This window comes from Salvia splendens, chromosome 6, assembly GCF_004379255.2.
Source record: "Salvia splendens isolate huo1 chromosome 6, SspV2, whole genome shotgun sequence".
Lineage (NCBI taxonomy): Eukaryota > Viridiplantae > Streptophyta > Magnoliopsida > Lamiales > Lamiaceae > Salvia > Salvia splendens.
This window is the reverse complement of record NC_056037.1, coordinates 32,097,848-32,113,880: the sequence shown is the minus strand read 5'-3', so window position 1 is coordinate 32,113,880 and position 16,033 is coordinate 32,097,848. Positions and strand designations below refer to the sequence as shown.

At 40.1% G+C, this 16,033-nt stretch overlaps 3 protein-coding genes across 5 annotated transcripts; 1 reads left to right on the top strand and 2 right to left on the bottom strand.

The window, feature by feature from the left end:
• The first annotated feature begins 5,330 nt into the window (after positions 1 to 5,330).
• LOC121807233 (protein SODIUM POTASSIUM ROOT DEFECTIVE 2-like) lies at positions 5,331 to 7,530 on the top strand. Its single transcript, XM_042207450.1, has 3 exons — positions 5,331 to 5,603; positions 5,685 to 5,760; positions 7,248 to 7,530. The coding sequence occupies exons 1-3, from the start codon at positions 5,430 to 5,432 to the stop codon at positions 7,367 to 7,369; spliced, it is 372 nt and encodes a 123-aa protein (XP_042063384.1). The 5' UTR covers positions 5,331 to 5,429; the 3' UTR covers positions 7,370 to 7,530.
• On the bottom strand, positions 7,520 to 8,398 carry LOC121809132 (non-specific lipid transfer protein GPI-anchored 31-like). The gene is made up of 3 exons (XM_042209674.1): positions 8,077 to 8,398; positions 7,819 to 7,920; positions 7,520 to 7,530 (listed from the first exon to the last, which is right to left on the bottom strand). Exons 1-3 carry the CDS (start codon positions 8,396 to 8,398, stop codon positions 7,520 to 7,522), a joined length of 435 nt encoding a protein of 144 aa, XP_042065608.1.
• LOC121807232 lies at positions 7,662 to 16,033 on the bottom strand. Of its 3 annotated transcripts, none has more exons than XR_006051775.1 (10): positions 15,708 to 16,030; positions 12,768 to 15,478; positions 11,642 to 11,703; positions 11,068 to 11,134; positions 10,380 to 10,467; positions 10,050 to 10,219; positions 9,753 to 9,896; positions 9,517 to 9,645; positions 8,077 to 9,218; positions 7,662 to 7,920 (listed from the first exon to the last, which is right to left on the bottom strand). XR_006051775.1 is itself a non-coding variant. In XM_042207448.1 (10 exons), exons 1-9 carry the CDS (start codon positions 15,895 to 15,897, stop codon positions 9,057 to 9,059), a joined length of 3,723 nt encoding a protein of 1,240 aa, XP_042063382.1. In that variant the 5' UTR covers positions 15,898 to 16,030; the 3' UTR covers positions 7,662 to 7,920; positions 9,020 to 9,056. The 3 variants fall into 3 exon arrangements, 2 of the variants coding, with proteins under 2 accessions (XP_042063382.1, XP_042063383.1); XM_042207448.1 differs by having other exon boundaries at positions 9,020 to 9,218; XM_042207449.1 differs by lacking the exons at positions 7,662 to 7,920; positions 8,077 to 9,218; positions 9,517 to 9,645; positions 9,753 to 9,896 and having other exon boundaries at positions 10,078 to 10,219; positions 10,380 to 10,457; positions 15,708 to 16,033.

The window sequence follows — 16,033 nt, the reverse complement described above, 5'->3', positions numbered from 1 at the left end:
GGGAAACAAGGAGTATGACGATTGGGAAGAGACGGATCTAATCGTCTTCTCGTGGATTGTGGACAATATCGAACATGATATTATTGCAGATTTCGCCCATCATCAATCGGCCAAGGCAATATGGGACAGCCTAGCCACCACAAACGAGAGTGAGGTTGACCTCTACCTCGTGTATGACCTAGAAGACAAAGCAAACACAATTAAACAGGGGAATATGGATCTGGAAACATACTAACGCAAACTCCACGGAATGTGGATCAATATCGACTGGTGCCAGAAACAACCGGTCGACTGCTGCGAGAAAGGAGTAAAGCAATTCAAAGTCTACACAAACACCAAAAGGCTACTCCGATTTCTGGCGGGACTGAATGAAGAACACGAGGGAGTCTAGCTAGACATCCTCAAAGAAGTACCACCCCCTCCCGCTGGAAACCGCCTATGGGTGGGTTAAAAAAGGCGGCCCGACGACGACTAGGGCCACCGGAATCCCCAAATGCCATCACCCACAGTCACGGCGGGGGAGACTCACAAGGAATTGGGCACGGACTGGCGGCGCAAGGACAGCGACAAGGGTACTGGAGCGGAGCCCCATGTCAAACCACCGCCGCTCACCGCCCGGGGAACAAACCGGTGGACAAGTCGAAACTTTGGTGTTCCCACTGTGGGATGCAAAAACACACCCGAGAAACTTGCTTTCAATTGCACGGATATCCCGAATGGTGGGAGGAAAGGCAGACGGCGAAAGCAAAGATGGCGGTTGGAATTTTCGCCGGATATGAGGCGGCAAAAATGCCGACTGGGAATCGGGACATGGTGACCAATCGGGGGAAACAGAAGGAAGAACCAGCAATTTCGCCGGAAAAGAGGCGGCAAAAATGCCGACCGGGAACGATGGTGGAGTGATCGGCGCCAGCAATTTCGCCGGAAAAGCATGGAACCGGAATGGGGGAGGTGGCGGGAGACAAGGAGGTAAAGGGTTAGGGGTTAATAACCCTAACCTTAATTTTCCTTATATACCACTATTTTTTCAGTATTTGCAAAATGACCCCCCAGATTTGATAAAATTAGATCACAGACCCGGATATTGCATGACAGCCACCAAACTTATGATGAATTACATGATGAACCCCAGATTGTGAATTATTATGAAAAAACCCCTGATTGTTTGAAAATTGTGCAATTTAGTCCTATCCTACTTAAAACCAGTTTGAGCCCTTGAACCGTATTTCCGTTGCATTTACCATAAAGAGGGATAGTGGTGGTGATAAAAAGGGATGGATATTTGATTGTGGAGCCACCGACACCATGACTCCAAATAAAAATGATTTTATTAGTTTTAGTGAAATTACTAAAATTTATATACAGACAGCGAGTAGGGAATTAATTACCGTGGCTGGGGCGGGCACTATTGAAATATCCCCAACCCTGAGATTGTCGAACTGTCTTTATCTTCCTACTTTATCCCAGAGATTGATGTCTATAAGCCATGTAACAAAAGAATTGAATTGCACCTTGCTGATGCACCCCGACATCTGTATTTTGCAGGATATTCGGACGAGGAAGATACTTAGGCGTGGCACTGAGAGCCAAGGACTCTACTATGTGGACGAGATAGCTCAACAAGGCAGTGTGATGCTGGCTCACGGGTCCACGAAATGAAAGATTTGGCTTTGGCACCAACGACTGGGACACCCTTCTCCTGGTTATTTTAGTTGACTTTTTCCTAAACTCTCTATTCCAAAAGATTTTTCTTGTGAGACTTGCGTTTTGGCCAAGAGCCACAGACAATCATTTAAATCTACGCATACTCGTATGAATTCTATTTTTTTTCCTTGTTCATGCTGATGTGTGGGGGCATGCACCTATTATTGGGGGGTATGGTTTGAGATATTTTGTGATTTTTGTGGATGATTGCACTAGGATGACATGGATATATTTTTTAAAACACAAGTCTAAAGTGATTGACAAATTCATTCTTTTCTTTAACCTTATCCAAACTCAATTCCATACCACAATAAAGGCCCTTCGATCCGACAATGGGAGAGAATTTGTGAACCAAAGAATGACAAACTTCTTTACCGAAAAATGCATGATCCATCAAACCTCGTGCCCCTATACACCAGAACAATATGGGGTAGCAGAAAGGAAAAACAGAACCATCCTTGAAATCACCCGAAGCTGTTGCTACCTCCATCTACCTCATAAATCGACTTCCCATTAAAATCCTTAACAAAAAACCCCGCTCTCCAAACTCACCAAATTACCTAAACACCTTAACCTCCAACCCAAAGCCTTTGGATGTACCGTTTATGTCCATATCCCAAAACATGAAAGAACGAAGTTGTCACCCTGTGCTACCAAGTGTGTTTTTGTGGGTTACGGGATTAACCAAAAGGGGTATAGATGCTATGACCCAACTACAAAAAGGGTAGTAACCACAATGAATTGCAATTTTTTGGAAACCGAGTTCTATTACCACACCCACCTTAGTAGTCAGTGGGAGAGTGAGTCATACAACACAGTTGACTACCTAAGTTGGTTTGTGCCTGGGTCAAATCTCTCCAACGGGGACCCAACAGAAAAGGTTGGCACTGTCGCCGAGCAAGTCTCAAACACAACAGAGCACTCTCAACCGTGTCCTAGTGTCTCTCCTCAACCGATATCCGAGGCATCTGAGGTGATTCCCGATTCACCTCAAGAAAATAATTCTACTACTGATCCTACTGATGCAGAAATTGTAGACACGATCCTAGATGAGAGCACAGGTCGATATATACTTCCACCACGAAGTACTCGTGGAATACCACCGAAGAGATTCTCACCAGAAAAAATTGGGAGGAAAAGCCAGTACGTTGTGGCAAACTTTGTGAAAGGAAACCTAACCAAGATGGCTAGAGCATTTGCTCTCTACGAGGAAGAGGAAATTCCTTATACAGCCGAAGAGGCAATGAAAGTTAAACATTGGAGAGATGCGATGTTTGTAAAGATGGATGCTTTATTGAAGAACAAGACTTGGGAAGTCAGTGAACTGCCAAAAGGAGCTACTACCGTGGGATGTAGATGAGTGTTTACAATCAAAAGAAGACCCGATGGATCTATTGACCGATACAAGGTGAGACTAGTCGCAAAAGGGTATACGCAGACTTACGGCGTCGATTATGCAGAAACGTTCTCACCAGTTGCTAAGATCAATACAGTGAGAGTGTTATTTTCGATAGCAGCTAATCGTGATTGGCCCCTACATCAGTTCGACGTGACAAATGCCTTTCTACATGGAGAACTGACCAAACCCGTTTATATGGTTCCCCCATCTGGGTTTACAGAAGTAATGAAGAAATATGACTACCGCCAAAGCAACTCAGACCACACCTTGTTCCTCAAGAAGAGGAATAGTAAGATTACATGTCTCATTATTTATGTTGATGATATGATTATCACTGATGATGATGAAGAAGAAATAGATCAGCTAAGGAAGAACCTGTCCAAGGAGTTTGAAATGAAGGATCTTGGCCACTTGAAGTACTTCTTAGGAATAGAAGTGCTTAGATCAAAGCAGGGGATCTTTATCAATCAGAGGAAATATATACTTGATATTCTAGCAGAAACAGGGATGATAGAGTGCAAGCCAGCAGATACTCCAATTGTCCGGAATCACGGACTACAGATTCGTGAAGGAGCCAAACTCGCTGACCGAGGGAGGTATCAACGATTGGTCGGAAAACTCATCTATTTATCCCACATCAGGCCAGATCTTGCTTATGCCGTTAGAGTTGTAAGTCAGTTTATGCATGCACCACAAGAAGAGCATTGGGAGGCAGTGTTGAGAATAGTACGGTACTTGAAGGGTACACCGGGCCATGGAGTAATGTTCAAGAAACATGGGCATTTAGAAATACATGGTTATACGGATGCAGATTGGGCAGGAAATCCAAATGACAGGAAGTCAACCGCGGGGTACTTTACCTTTGTAGGGGGTAACTTGGCAACATGGAGAAGTAAGAAGCAAAATGTGGTAGCTTTATCGAGTGCTGAGGCATAATTTTGAGGAATTAAGAGTGGATTGACAGAAGTGCTATAGCTTAGAAAGCTCATGACCGAACTCGACCTCAAAACCACTCAGTCGTGCCGATTATTGTGTGATAATAAGGCTGCCATCAGTATCTCGGAAAATCCAGTTCAACATGACTGAACCAAGCATGTGGAGGTAGATCGACACTTCATAAAGGATACTATTGATGCAAAGGTGGTGGAGTTACCCCATGTCAAGTCAGAAGATCAACTGACGGACATTTTGACAAAGGCAGTAAGTTCGCACTCTTTTCGAGGTGTATTGGACAAGTTAAGTATTAGTGATCCCATCACTTAACTTGAGGGGGAGTGTTGGAAGGAAAGATCACGGAGAATCAAGAGGCTAATTTCCTGCAATCACAATAAGTGGAAAATTGGTAATTAATTTTCTCCTTGTATAGAAGATTAGATTAGGGTAATAAACTTACCTTAAGTTGTATTCTTGAGCCTATAAAGAGGCATGTAAATGTGTATTCGTTTCAATGAGAACGAGAGATGCAATATTTCCCAAAACATGTTTTAACATCCACATTGATTTACATGCTGTTCGTCGACCTACTTCGGTTGAATCACCATATTCAATGCCTCATTAATTAATCTTAGCACCAGCTAGATATATACTATAATTAAGCCGGCCCGCATGCACACTGCACTATACACATAGATAAGGAATAAATTATGCTATAGATTATTATTACACATAGATAAGGAATAAATTGTGCTATAGATTATTATTTAACTTTAATGTAGTGAAACCCCTGCTTAAATGCATAATTAGAGAATACGAATTTAGTTTACTATAACAGCGATTTAGTTAACTCTTTGTTTTCAAATTCATATTGTGAACTAAAACGTCCATATATTGAACGATTGTTTGGATCTCATGGCTGAGATTTGTTATCTAGTTATGCACGTAATATTAGTTATACTTTGATCATATCCCGCGGTAGTATTTAACATGGAATTAGAAAAATAAGATGATAAAATATTGAAAATAAAAAAAATTAAAATTTTACGACGGTATGTGCCTCCCGCGCGGGCTGACCGCTCTGTGGACCTTCCAAGAGGACTGATCAGCGGTCCATGGGCCTGCAACGCCACTGCTCTGTCCTCGCAGGCCCAAAACTCCACGCTGTGAGTGCCTTAAATAGGTTAATAAAAGCATGAGACAAGTCTCCCATTTACTATAGTCCATCAGAAACCGATGGGCAATACACTAGTATATCAAGTATAAACTGTATATCTGTGACCACTTCTACCAATTCTAATTAATAAAGCTACAATATTGAATTCCAACCGCCTCGCCTTTCATTTTATCTGCAACATTATCATCCAAAGGAGGAGAGAGAGAGAGACAGAGAATGAAGGGGTTGATTTGCCAGTCAACAGCAGTATGCTTGAGCCATGAGCAGCGCTCAGTGGCGGCGCCGGAGAGAATGAACAAGTACGTTAGGTTAGGGGAGCATCGCCATCGCCATCATCATCACCACGCCAAAAACATCAATCAACCGCCTGTATCTCATCATCTTTTTCAGGTTCTTTTTAATCATAATTAAGTTACCATTTAGTTGTGGATGGAAGAATATTCAGGATTTTAATTTTTAATGTTAGGACAGGTGGTTGTCATGAGAGTCTCCATTCACTGTCAAGGTTGTGCTGCTAAACTCCGCAAACATCTATCCAGAATGCAAGGTATCTCAGACCATTCTGTTGACATATTTGTGTTTAAGTTATTACATGTTTGAAAATGTGAAGTGAAAAAACTTAAACATTCTTCTGTTACTATATAAAAATTTGGGATGAGAATTTACTTATTACGTCGGAATTTCTTAACAACAAGGGGTATTTTTTTTTTATATTTTTTTGTAAAATGCTGACTGATTTAGTTATTAGGTGAAATGTGATTATGAGTGCCGAGTGTAGTACGTGTATGATGAGCGCCAGCACATAAATTTTCTGAAAATAATACAGCAATGCATTCAAATGTTGGTGCTATATTCAGCTTATATTCATTTTTAGTAACTAACTATTTACGGGATTCAGATAACAAGTATTTGGGGTATTCAGTTGGTTAAATTACTTACTAGGATTTAAGCCCCTTCTTGATTATAATTTTTATATTTTTATAATATCGTAGAGTTTTTGATATTTTGTGTTAATAGTTGTTCAAAAGCCCTTATTGGGATGGCTGGTTGTAGTGAGCTTTAATTGGGTTATTTATTAAATCTAGGACCCCCTTAGCTTAGGCCCAACCCACCATAAGCCCAACTTAAAAGCCCATGACCAGCCCAGAATGAAATGAAGCAAACTTAAGCTGGACTCATTGGTTATAGCATGCATACACCAATTAGACTTATTTGTTAGCCCATAGGACCCTTAGAAGCCCACATTAGGTCTATGACTGGCCCACTAGAATTCCAATTGAATAATTAGCTCTAGGGAATCATTTTGTCTTTAACTAAGCTTTTACTAATTGTGTTACAAAAGTCAATTTGATTCTTTTTTTCTTATATCAACTTACGTAAAAATATTTTCAAAACTCAAACTTAGTGTAACCCAATTCAACCAAATAATCAAGTGGGCCTGACCTAAACCTAAATGTATATATATGACACCGGCCCAACCAATCTACTTTGATATGAATCTGAGGGCCTTGAGATAGGTGACTGGGTTTGATTGGCGGTTTTTATTACTAATATTTTATTATTTTTATTTTTAATAAAATAAGAAAATATCTATTACTAATTTTTAAAATAAAAAAGGTGATTTAATATCTTGTTCTACAAAATAATATAGTCTGTCAATAACATACTTCATCCGTCCATAAAAAATAGATCAAATTTGGAAAAAGGACCTCACATTTGCTACCCAACACAATTAAACACTATTAATACTATAGACCCCACATTCCATTAATACTAGTTCTCTCTTACTTTTTTTTCCATTTTCTCCTACTTTACCAATTCCACATTAAACTCGTGTCATTCACAATGTGGTCTATTTTTTGTAGACGGGGAGAGAGTATAAAACTAATACTTAGTATTGATTTCATCTTTCAAAATTATCTTATAAAACTATATCTATATGTTTACACTTAATTCTATTGTGATATCTTGATAGTTATGAATATAAAATAGTCTACGAATATATTCCAATAATTTGTTGTCGAAATATTGAAGGTGTGACGTCATTCAGCATTAACCTAGAGAGCAAGATGGTAACAGTAGCTGGACACGTGTCTCCATCTGGTGTGCTTGAGAGCATATCAAAGGTGAAAAGGGCAGAATTTTGGTCCGGTTAGATTAAGTTATTAAGTTTCTTTTATTTTATCCACTGGGATTAATTAGTTTCCATTAACGCGCGTTGATCAGTGATAGTAGTATGCATATTTATATATGATATGATGTTTGGTTTGGAAATTTGAATAACGATTTTGAGTGTGTTAAAATATTCAGGCAATAACTGATTGATTATTCAATTAACTTACATAAAACTAATTTAATCTTAAACTCTGTCATATTGGCATGGGCCTTTTAGAAAGGCCACCAACCCACAAGACCTTCATATATGATAGTATAGTATACCCTCCAGCATATTTAGAAATTATACTATAAATACCATCACGAGATGAATCCTCCTCCATATCAATTCACAACAACCATAAACAACAATCCTCTCAAAATAAACCAAATGATACTATTAGACTCATAAATACAAGCAAGTCCAACGTAGTGGTCAGCACTGACGAACCTGAGCTACCGAGTGAGGGCGCCGGAGCGCCTTCGTCACCTCCGATGCTCGTTGTTGGAGCCCCCGCAGCCGAGCTCGGAGATGGTGCTAGTGGAGAAAGAGCTGCATCATAAACAAAACATGTGATAGAAAAGCTCAAAACAAAAGACAATAAAATATTACTACTACTAAAACAGTTGTGTTCAACTCCACCAATTTTCATTTGTAGCCTATAAATTACTCATTTTAATTTTCATTAGAGAAGGAGAGGAGACGCACATGCGCAGGTGGAAAGGGAAGGAGGAGTGGAGAGAAGGCAGGCGGCGGGGAGGGTGAGGGCTTTGGAGACGTTGAGGGTGACGTCGAGCTGGGCGCTGTTCTTGAAGGCGTCGCAGAGGCATTGGGGATTGCTCTCCACAACCGTTTCCAGGCCGGAGCAGCACGTGCCCTCTGGCGTCTGTGCCGTGCTGCCAGCCGTCACGAACGGCAGGCAGTCCACCATGTTTGCCACCAGGCTGGAGCAGTCCGGCGCCGGGGGTGGAGCCGAATGCGCCGAGGAGAAAGATAGCAACAACATGCACAGCAGCAAGGAAGCTGCCATTGTAGAAAATGAAGAGAGAGAGAGAGTGTGTTTGTGGAGATGACTTGTGTGAAAATTGGAGCTATATGGGGAAAGGGGTAAAAGGGGGAATTGGATGGCTTGGTGGTGGGGTGAGGTGTTATTGTCAACAAAACTAGTCGTTTTCCATTCATAAATATTGGGCTTAGTCGTTTATAAAATCACGATCAAACTAAATTTTTTATTTTTTATATAACATTCATCCAGTTAGTCAATGTAACATGGGAGTAGTGTTTTAACCGTCTTGATCAGAACAGTATTCTTTCTTAGAAAAGTCACCCTATCTTTGAGAGTCATGCCTTTAAGCTTTAAGAGAGAAAGAGAGAGAGCCACGCAATTTCTCCACAGGTCTGCTCACTACAAGAAAAGCCATCTCCCTTTAAAGGAGAGAAAGAGAGGAATATATTCATGGGAAAGATGGTTTTGTGCCCTTTGATGATTTGATCACATGGAAAGGCATTATGAGTTTTCTTCGCACCATTGTTGCAAACAAAGAACATGTCGATTTATAACTTGAGAAATTTGTAAAATACTATATGCAAAAAAAAATTGTAGGGAACTAGTGAGCATTCAACAGGCAGTTGAAAACAGTGAAATGCTAACCATATTGAACAAAGCATAGGGAAGAGCAATAGAGCAATTATCGCCTTTGGACAACAGACACAATAACAACCACGTCGTCTAGCTTGCCACCGGAGTATCCTGGGAATCCGGCTGCCTGAGCTTCGTCGGCAAACGGACTTCTTGCATATGCAGAGCTACTTACCTCTTGTGCCTTCTTCGCCAGCAACTCTGCTATTTCCTAAAAAATGGCCACATAATGAAAATTAATATGGAGCAAATTCTTGGATCATTGAGAAATCCAGCATTTACCCACAGCTGACAGACTACTTTTGATTTGAGTATGTATGACTCAGTGGCAGAGCCTGAAATATAGCTTCTAGGGAGCTAAATGTCGATTTTCAGATACAAGGGCGCTAAATTCGAAAATTTTCAAAGATTATAAAAAAAAAAGCAAAATTGGGTGCTTGAGCTCCCCCCATCTATGAGTATGGAAATTCACATATAGTTTGATCTATCAAAATCTGCAAAAATTGTACCTTGGGAGTTTTACCATCAGCAAGTGACTTAGTGGCAATCAACAATATTTCTTGATCATACAAGTTGTCGAGAAGCCCATCGGTAGCAGTCACAATTATATCCTCCTCCTCTACATCAACTTTGTACAACTGAAGCCATCAAAAGAAGACTGGGTAAACATATGAAGACACCGGCATTACTAACTACAACCAGTTTTTACATTGCAGGTTTTAACACAGTCAAGACAGGGTGATACCTGTGCAAGAGAAGAGGGGTCGTCGCCTCTTTCAATTTGGACTGGTAATGAAAACACATGGTGCATTGGGGAAGACCTCTTATAAACAGCGCCATGGCGTAGAATGATGAATCCCGTGTCCCCAACATTGGCAACATGAAGTGCCTACCACCCATAGTCCTCTTAGTTTCAAAGTAGATGAGCATTGGATGGATTTCCAAAACTAGACAAATTTTGAGGATTGCTACTTGGTTTACCAAAAGCAACCATGCCAGGAAAAAAAATTAAGAAGCTTTATAATTGTGCATGCATCAATACCTGACCGTCAAATTGAGCAATCAAAACTGTTGAGGAGCCAGGATAGTGTGTTTGAGCAACACTGAGATTAAGCAATTCGATGGGGTTGTTTATTGAATAGCCACTGCACTCAGTGATGAGCTTTTCACAATTTTTTATGAGCTCATGAGCATAGACTCCAGGAATGGTCCCTAAAAGTTACATAATAACCATCTTTCAGCATGTAAGGAAGTTGAACGTGTTCCCACTTGCAAGCATCAAACAAAACTAGTTAACTGTAGAAAGAGTGATGAGTTTGGTGGGGGGGGGAGCGAAGACGAGCTACAGATGAAAGCTACGAGGGTGCAGTACCTTCCAACGACCACTGACTAACTCCATCAGCTACACCAAACCATGTCTCGTCAGCAATAAAATATGCATCCTCTCCACCTGTCAAGACCTGGAATTTATTATTTTTTGCATATTACTTACCCATATTTGTGAGGCTAATACATATCAAACCTAGTGCATCTAAAATAACAAATTGAAATATCCCTAATAAGTTGGATGGGTACTTATTACACTGCAAATATTATTCCTTTCAATTCCCATTGTATGCTACAAAATTAAACTGAAGCACATACATCCATTCTAATAATGAAATGTATGCAAAAAGGCTTCAAGCAGTGTGAGTATATAATTATCTTCAGGAAGGTCTGTTATAATCTTTATCAGCTGCTACTCTAGAAATGAAAATCCAAATTCTGAAACAAACAAAAAATTGAAAAAAAAGAATGGCATGCACTCAACAACGTTGTAGTTCACCACGGGCATGGATGTAAGAGGAATTGATGTTACAGACAATTAATTTCCAGTATCTAATCTAAGTTCCTTGAACTAACTATGGAAATGGTTGCTTAGCTTTTCATTTATGTGACCAAATTTATAGACTATCACAGTTTAGAGGGTGCTAAAGTATCAATGAAATCTCAGTCTAGAGTAGCTGAACATAGAGAATAATAGTTATGAGATACCTTAGAGAACAATAGTTATGAGATACCTTAGAAGGATGTGGCAATACTGCAGCTCCAGAAGATAGAACGAAGTCTGATACTAATATCTCCTGGCTGTTAACAACATTGCATTAGATTGTGCATATCTTGCTAGTTGCCACTAGGACGAGAAGCATAGCATATAACGTTTTGAATTAATATAGGAGTATTGAATTACTGGCATCTCATATCGTTCTTCTCCAACAGTAGTGGTATGATTCAACAAACGAGGGAAGCACACAGCAAAACAACTGATTAATTGTTTAGACCTAAAAAGTTAGATATAGTATGCCTGAGATTACAAAAGGAAGACTGAGAGCTATAGTTCAAGGCAAGATACGTCCTTAAAGAGAACCATAAGCAAAGGTCTTCTGACTCAGCACCAATATAATCAAGAAAATATACGTCTGATTATCTCAATCACTCAACCAAAGAAAATAATTTTAGCATTTATCTTGTATACTTGAGAAGCTGACATTTTGTACTGTCTGTAGGTACTTCACTGACTTAGATACAAGTTGCATAGAAAACGATCACTGCCTGCACATTGAGGCAATAAAGTATTTGGTATCAGTGACAAACCTTGTTATAGTAGATTCAGGAGCCGTCACTTCATGTACTGATGCCTCTGCAAGGTCACCAACCTGCAAATAGTCATCATTCAGTCTTGACGCAAGTTGACAAAATGCATATTTTTCAAACTTAATTTCTTCCTGGAGATTAGAGAGGGTGAAGAGTATATCCATCATCCAATACTCAATCCTATTGATATAGCACATATTGGTGCTCCAGGAGAGTGGACTAACTTTTCATAAATATAGTCTTTGAAGTTGTGATGAACATTATAAGTTAAGGGAAAAAAAACAGTGAAGAGAACAATGTGACGAGGATATATAACTTCAGAATGGTTATAGTATACCGACATAAAATGCAACTTATGTTGGCCTTTCATTCTTTTGAGGTTTTCTTTTTTTGTAATTTTGGCATGCAATGATGAATATCGTAGTTAACTTGGAATGTCATCAGAGATGTGGAGCATCATTTCACCAGTTGAACTTAAGCGTCTTAGGTCCAAAACTAAGAACCTTGATCCAGGGCACTCACATACTAATACTATTTTTGCTTGTGAAGGTGGTGAAGAATAGATAGCTTACATCTAAAGTGAAAATAGTTTAGAGAAAGAGGTAGATTTTGGGAAATTATGTTCAGTCATGGATAGATGACAAGCTATCCATTCACTGGTCAAACATGACAAGGTTATTTACAGAAACGTATAAAGGATCCTCCCAAAAGTCATAAACACCAATCTACACGAATTATGTCTAATCTTAAAAAAAACATAATTAATTCAATAAGGACTAGGGCCTTTTCATGATGAATGAATTTAGATATAAAATATTTGTACTCCATAATAACTAAATCACTTGAGATTATTGTAATAATTTCACATTAAATGGATTTTAAAATTTAATTCACTCAACTTTCAATTTTGACAGCAGAAAACTTATGCATTTGAAGGAATAAAGAATGCAACCTCACGATTCCTAGCAAGAATAGGTAGCAGTAACATACTTATCATGGTGAGTTGCTAAATTCATGATTCACTGTAGCATAACTTAGTTATTATGTGCATTGTCAAGTATATTCAAACATATATGAAACTAATAATTGTTTTATGACTTGGGCATGGATTACTGATTCAACTTACTGTTGTTTGGTTCTTAGATTCCTCATTTTCCTCCAGTTCTTCCACAGTTTCAGTACCAGTTTCCTCTTCAAGCAGTGGGTCAGCTTCCAACTGAGGAGACACTGTCAGTAACTGGACGGCGTCCTTTTCACTTAGATATCCAACAGTCTCATTCGGCATCCCATTCTCAGAACCAGAAACTGTCTCATCAGAGCCTACGACCCAAGTCATAGCTGGTCCAGTAGTAGAGGACTCATCCTCAGCTCCATGCATGTCACTTTCATTGCCATTGTTTGGTACATTTTGCATCTCAATGGCCATGATATCATTCAAGTGAGCTTCAATACTCTCTTCAGCTGCTGAATTTTGCACCTCTGCTTGTGCATTTGGTGCCTCGGTCACTTGGTACAAATTCATAGCTGGTTCTGATTGAGAGGGTGGAGACACCAAAGTATCATCACAAATTTCTCTTTCATCTCCAATGGTTTCATCATGGGTTGCACTCTCTACATTCTCGAGTTCAGAAATAGGAACCACATATGGTGTGACAGCATTCTCCATTCCTCCCTGAACATTGTCAGTGTCAAGCATAGAGATCACTGGGTCGGTCTCTGCCACTGTGGTTGCATCCACAGTTTCTTTTTCCAAAGGTTCTTGTGCAGTAATACGATTCTCCACTTTAGGCCTCCTCTCCGCTGAATTTGATTCCTCAAGAACCTCATCTAGTCCTTGTTCCAAATCGGCAGTGTATTCAGTGTCAGTATCAGGAACAGAGGTAGCATCAGAAGTTTCAGGTTCCAAATATTGCTGTGCACTAATATGATTCTCCATCTCAGAACTCTTCTCCACTGATCTCGGTTCGTCAATAACCTCATCAAGACCTTGTTCCACTTTTCCAGTGTATTCTATGTCAATATCAGGCACAAAGGTAACCTCAGCAGTTTCATTTTCCAAAAGTTCTTGTGCACTAATACGATTCTCCACCTCAGGCCTCTTTTCCACTGAACTTGGTTCGTCAAGAACCTCATCTAGACCTTTCCCCAAATTGCCAGTGTATTCCAGGTCAACATCAGGCGCAGAGGTAAGGTCAGCAGTGTCCTTTTCCAAAATCTCTTGTGCAGTGATAGAGTTATCCACCTCAGGCATCTTCTCCACTGAACTTGGTTCATCCAGAAGGTCGTCTAGACCTTGTTCCAAATTGCTACTGAATTCTAGGTCAACATCAGGCGCAGAGGTAACATCAGTAGTTTCCTTTTCCAAAAGTTCTTGTGCAATAATAGAACTCTCCACCTCAGGCCTCTTCTCCGGTGAACTTGGTTCGTCAATAACCTCATCTAGACACTGTTCCATATTTTTACCAGCGTATTCCAGGTCAACATCAGGTGCAGAGGTAATAACATCAGCAGTTTCCTTTTCCAAAAATTCTTGCGAAGTAATAGAACACTCCACCTCAGGCCTCTTCTCCAGTGAACTTGGTTTGTCAATAACCTCATCTAGACCCTGTTCCTCATTGCCAGCGTATTTCAGGTCAACATCAGGTGCAGGGGTAACATCAGCAGTTTCCTTTTCCAAAAATTCCTTTCCAGTAATAGAACTCTCCACCTCAGGCCTCTTCTCCACAAAACTCGGTTTGTCAATAACCTCATCTAGACCTTGTTCCTCATAGTCAGTGTATTCCAGCAGGTCAACATCAGGTGCAGAGGTAACATCAACAGTTTCCTTTCCCAACAGTTCTGGGGCAGTAATACAATTCTCCACCCCAGGCTCCTTCTCTACTGAACTTGGTTTGTCATCTCGACCTTGTTCCCCATTCCCAGTGTATTTTATCTCTATATCAGGAGCTGATATAACGTCAGTAGTTTGATTTTCTGATAATGCTGCTGTAGTGTTATCAGGAGTATAGGTAATGTCAACGGGAACATCCTCATACACTTCATTTATACCTTCTTCCACATTTCCTGTTGGCTGTATTTCAACATCAGAAGTCGCAGTACTGCCAACGGTTTCTTTTTCCAACAAATCTACTGCTGAAATTTCACTACCCAGTTCAGACCTTTTACCAATTACAGAGACATCCACAGGAGAATCCTCATAATCTCCATCTAGACCTTCCTCCACCTTTCCAGGCTTGTCTTCATCAATATCAGTGGAGCTGATGTCATCACTTTCCTTTTCCAGTAAGCCTAATGTAGTAATATCATCCAACACCTCTGAACTCTGAGCTGCATCCGCTGGGGAATCCACATCCTCCTCCTTTAGACAAGTAGAAGTTTCCTTTATTGATTCCTCGCCAGACACCTCGACTGTAGTATTCTCTATTTGGAAGCTCTCATCAGGTATAGAGGCTTCCACTAGACTTAAATCCTTGTACTCTTCATTTATACCAATCTGTTCTACATCTAAATCCGGAGTAGAAATACCCCCACTTTCTTGGTTGGAAGGTAAAACAGGCAACTCAGTATCAATAGGGGATACCCCTAACTTCTCAGAGAATTCACTATCTCCTTCAACAGCAATGAGGGTATTGCTACTACTAACTACTGAATCAGCGCGATCACTGACCTCTGTCGCCTTGCTTTCATCCCCACCTTCCTTGACCTCCACAACACTAGATCCATTTGTGTCATCTCCTTCTGTTTCCTCCTTCACAGTCTTGGCTTCTTCCGTGTCAACATTTTTCACAACCTCACTTGGGTCCCCAAACCGGAACAAGAAGCTACCATCGGAATGCTCTACAAATATAATCATAAGCAAAACAACAGCAACAAGAATATAATATCTCAAAAATACTAAAGAAACATGAGCCATAAATAAGATTGCTGCTAGATCACTTCATGGACAAACTGTAACCTAGGTCCATCCAAAACTAAACACAGCTAAAATTAAGCGATCAAAGCAAAAGATCGAATTTTGAGCAAAATCATAGGAATTTAAGGGAAGACAGATAGGTGATGGGCCTACTGTGAGCTGAAATAATGACATCAATGTCCGAAGCAGAAGCCGCGAAAGGAGAAGGTTTGAAGAGCAGCGGAAGATGAGGGGGACGCCTCTTGATTCTAGATAATCTCGAGTTGTGTGAGAGGAGTGCACAAGAAAAATATCGTTTTGGAGGCAAAAACAACGGCAAGAAACTGCAGGAAAGATCAGCCATTGCTGCTGCTGACTAAAGGTTCACCGGATTTTAGAGTACATGATTATAGAGAAAGATGAATTTTAATGGTGCTTATTTTGAGAACGTGTATCCATGACAAGTGGATACAAATGGTGGGAAATGTAAAATGATAGAA

Excerpts from the sequence above, each read along its gene's own strand:
- LOC121807232 (XM_042207448.1), bottom strand. The coding sequence starts at position 15,897 with ATGGCTGATCTTTCCTGCAGTTTCTTGCCGTTGTTTTTGCCTCCAAAA. Across the intron at positions 15,479-15,707 it reads TGTCATTATTTCAGCTCACA|AGCATTCCGATGGTAGCTTC; the intron begins GTAGGCCCATCA and ends TTATATTTGTAG. Across the intron at positions 10,468-11,067 it reads TATTGCCACATCCTTCTAAG|GTCTTGACAGGTGGAGAGGA; the intron begins GTATCTCATAAC and ends AATAAATTCCAG.
- LOC121809132 (XM_042209674.1), bottom strand. The coding sequence starts at position 8,398 with ATGGCAGCTTCCTTGCTGCTGTGCATGTTGTTGCTATCTTTCTCCTCG. Across the intron at positions 7,921-8,076 it reads TTCCCTTTCCACCTGCGCAT|CTCTTTCTCCACTAGCACCA; the intron begins GTGCGTCTCCTC and ends TTTATGATGCAG.
- LOC121807233 (XM_042207450.1), top strand. The coding sequence starts at position 5,430 with ATGAAGGGGTTGATTTGCCAGTCAACAGCAGTATGCTTGAGCCATGAG. Across the intron at positions 5,604-5,684 it reads TATCTCATCATCTTTTTCAG|GTGGTTGTCATGAGAGTCTC; the intron begins GTTCTTTTTAAT and ends ATGTTAGGACAG. Across the intron at positions 5,761-7,247 it reads ACATCTATCCAGAATGCAAG|GTGTGACGTCATTCAGCATT; the intron begins GTATCTCAGACC and ends GAAATATTGAAG.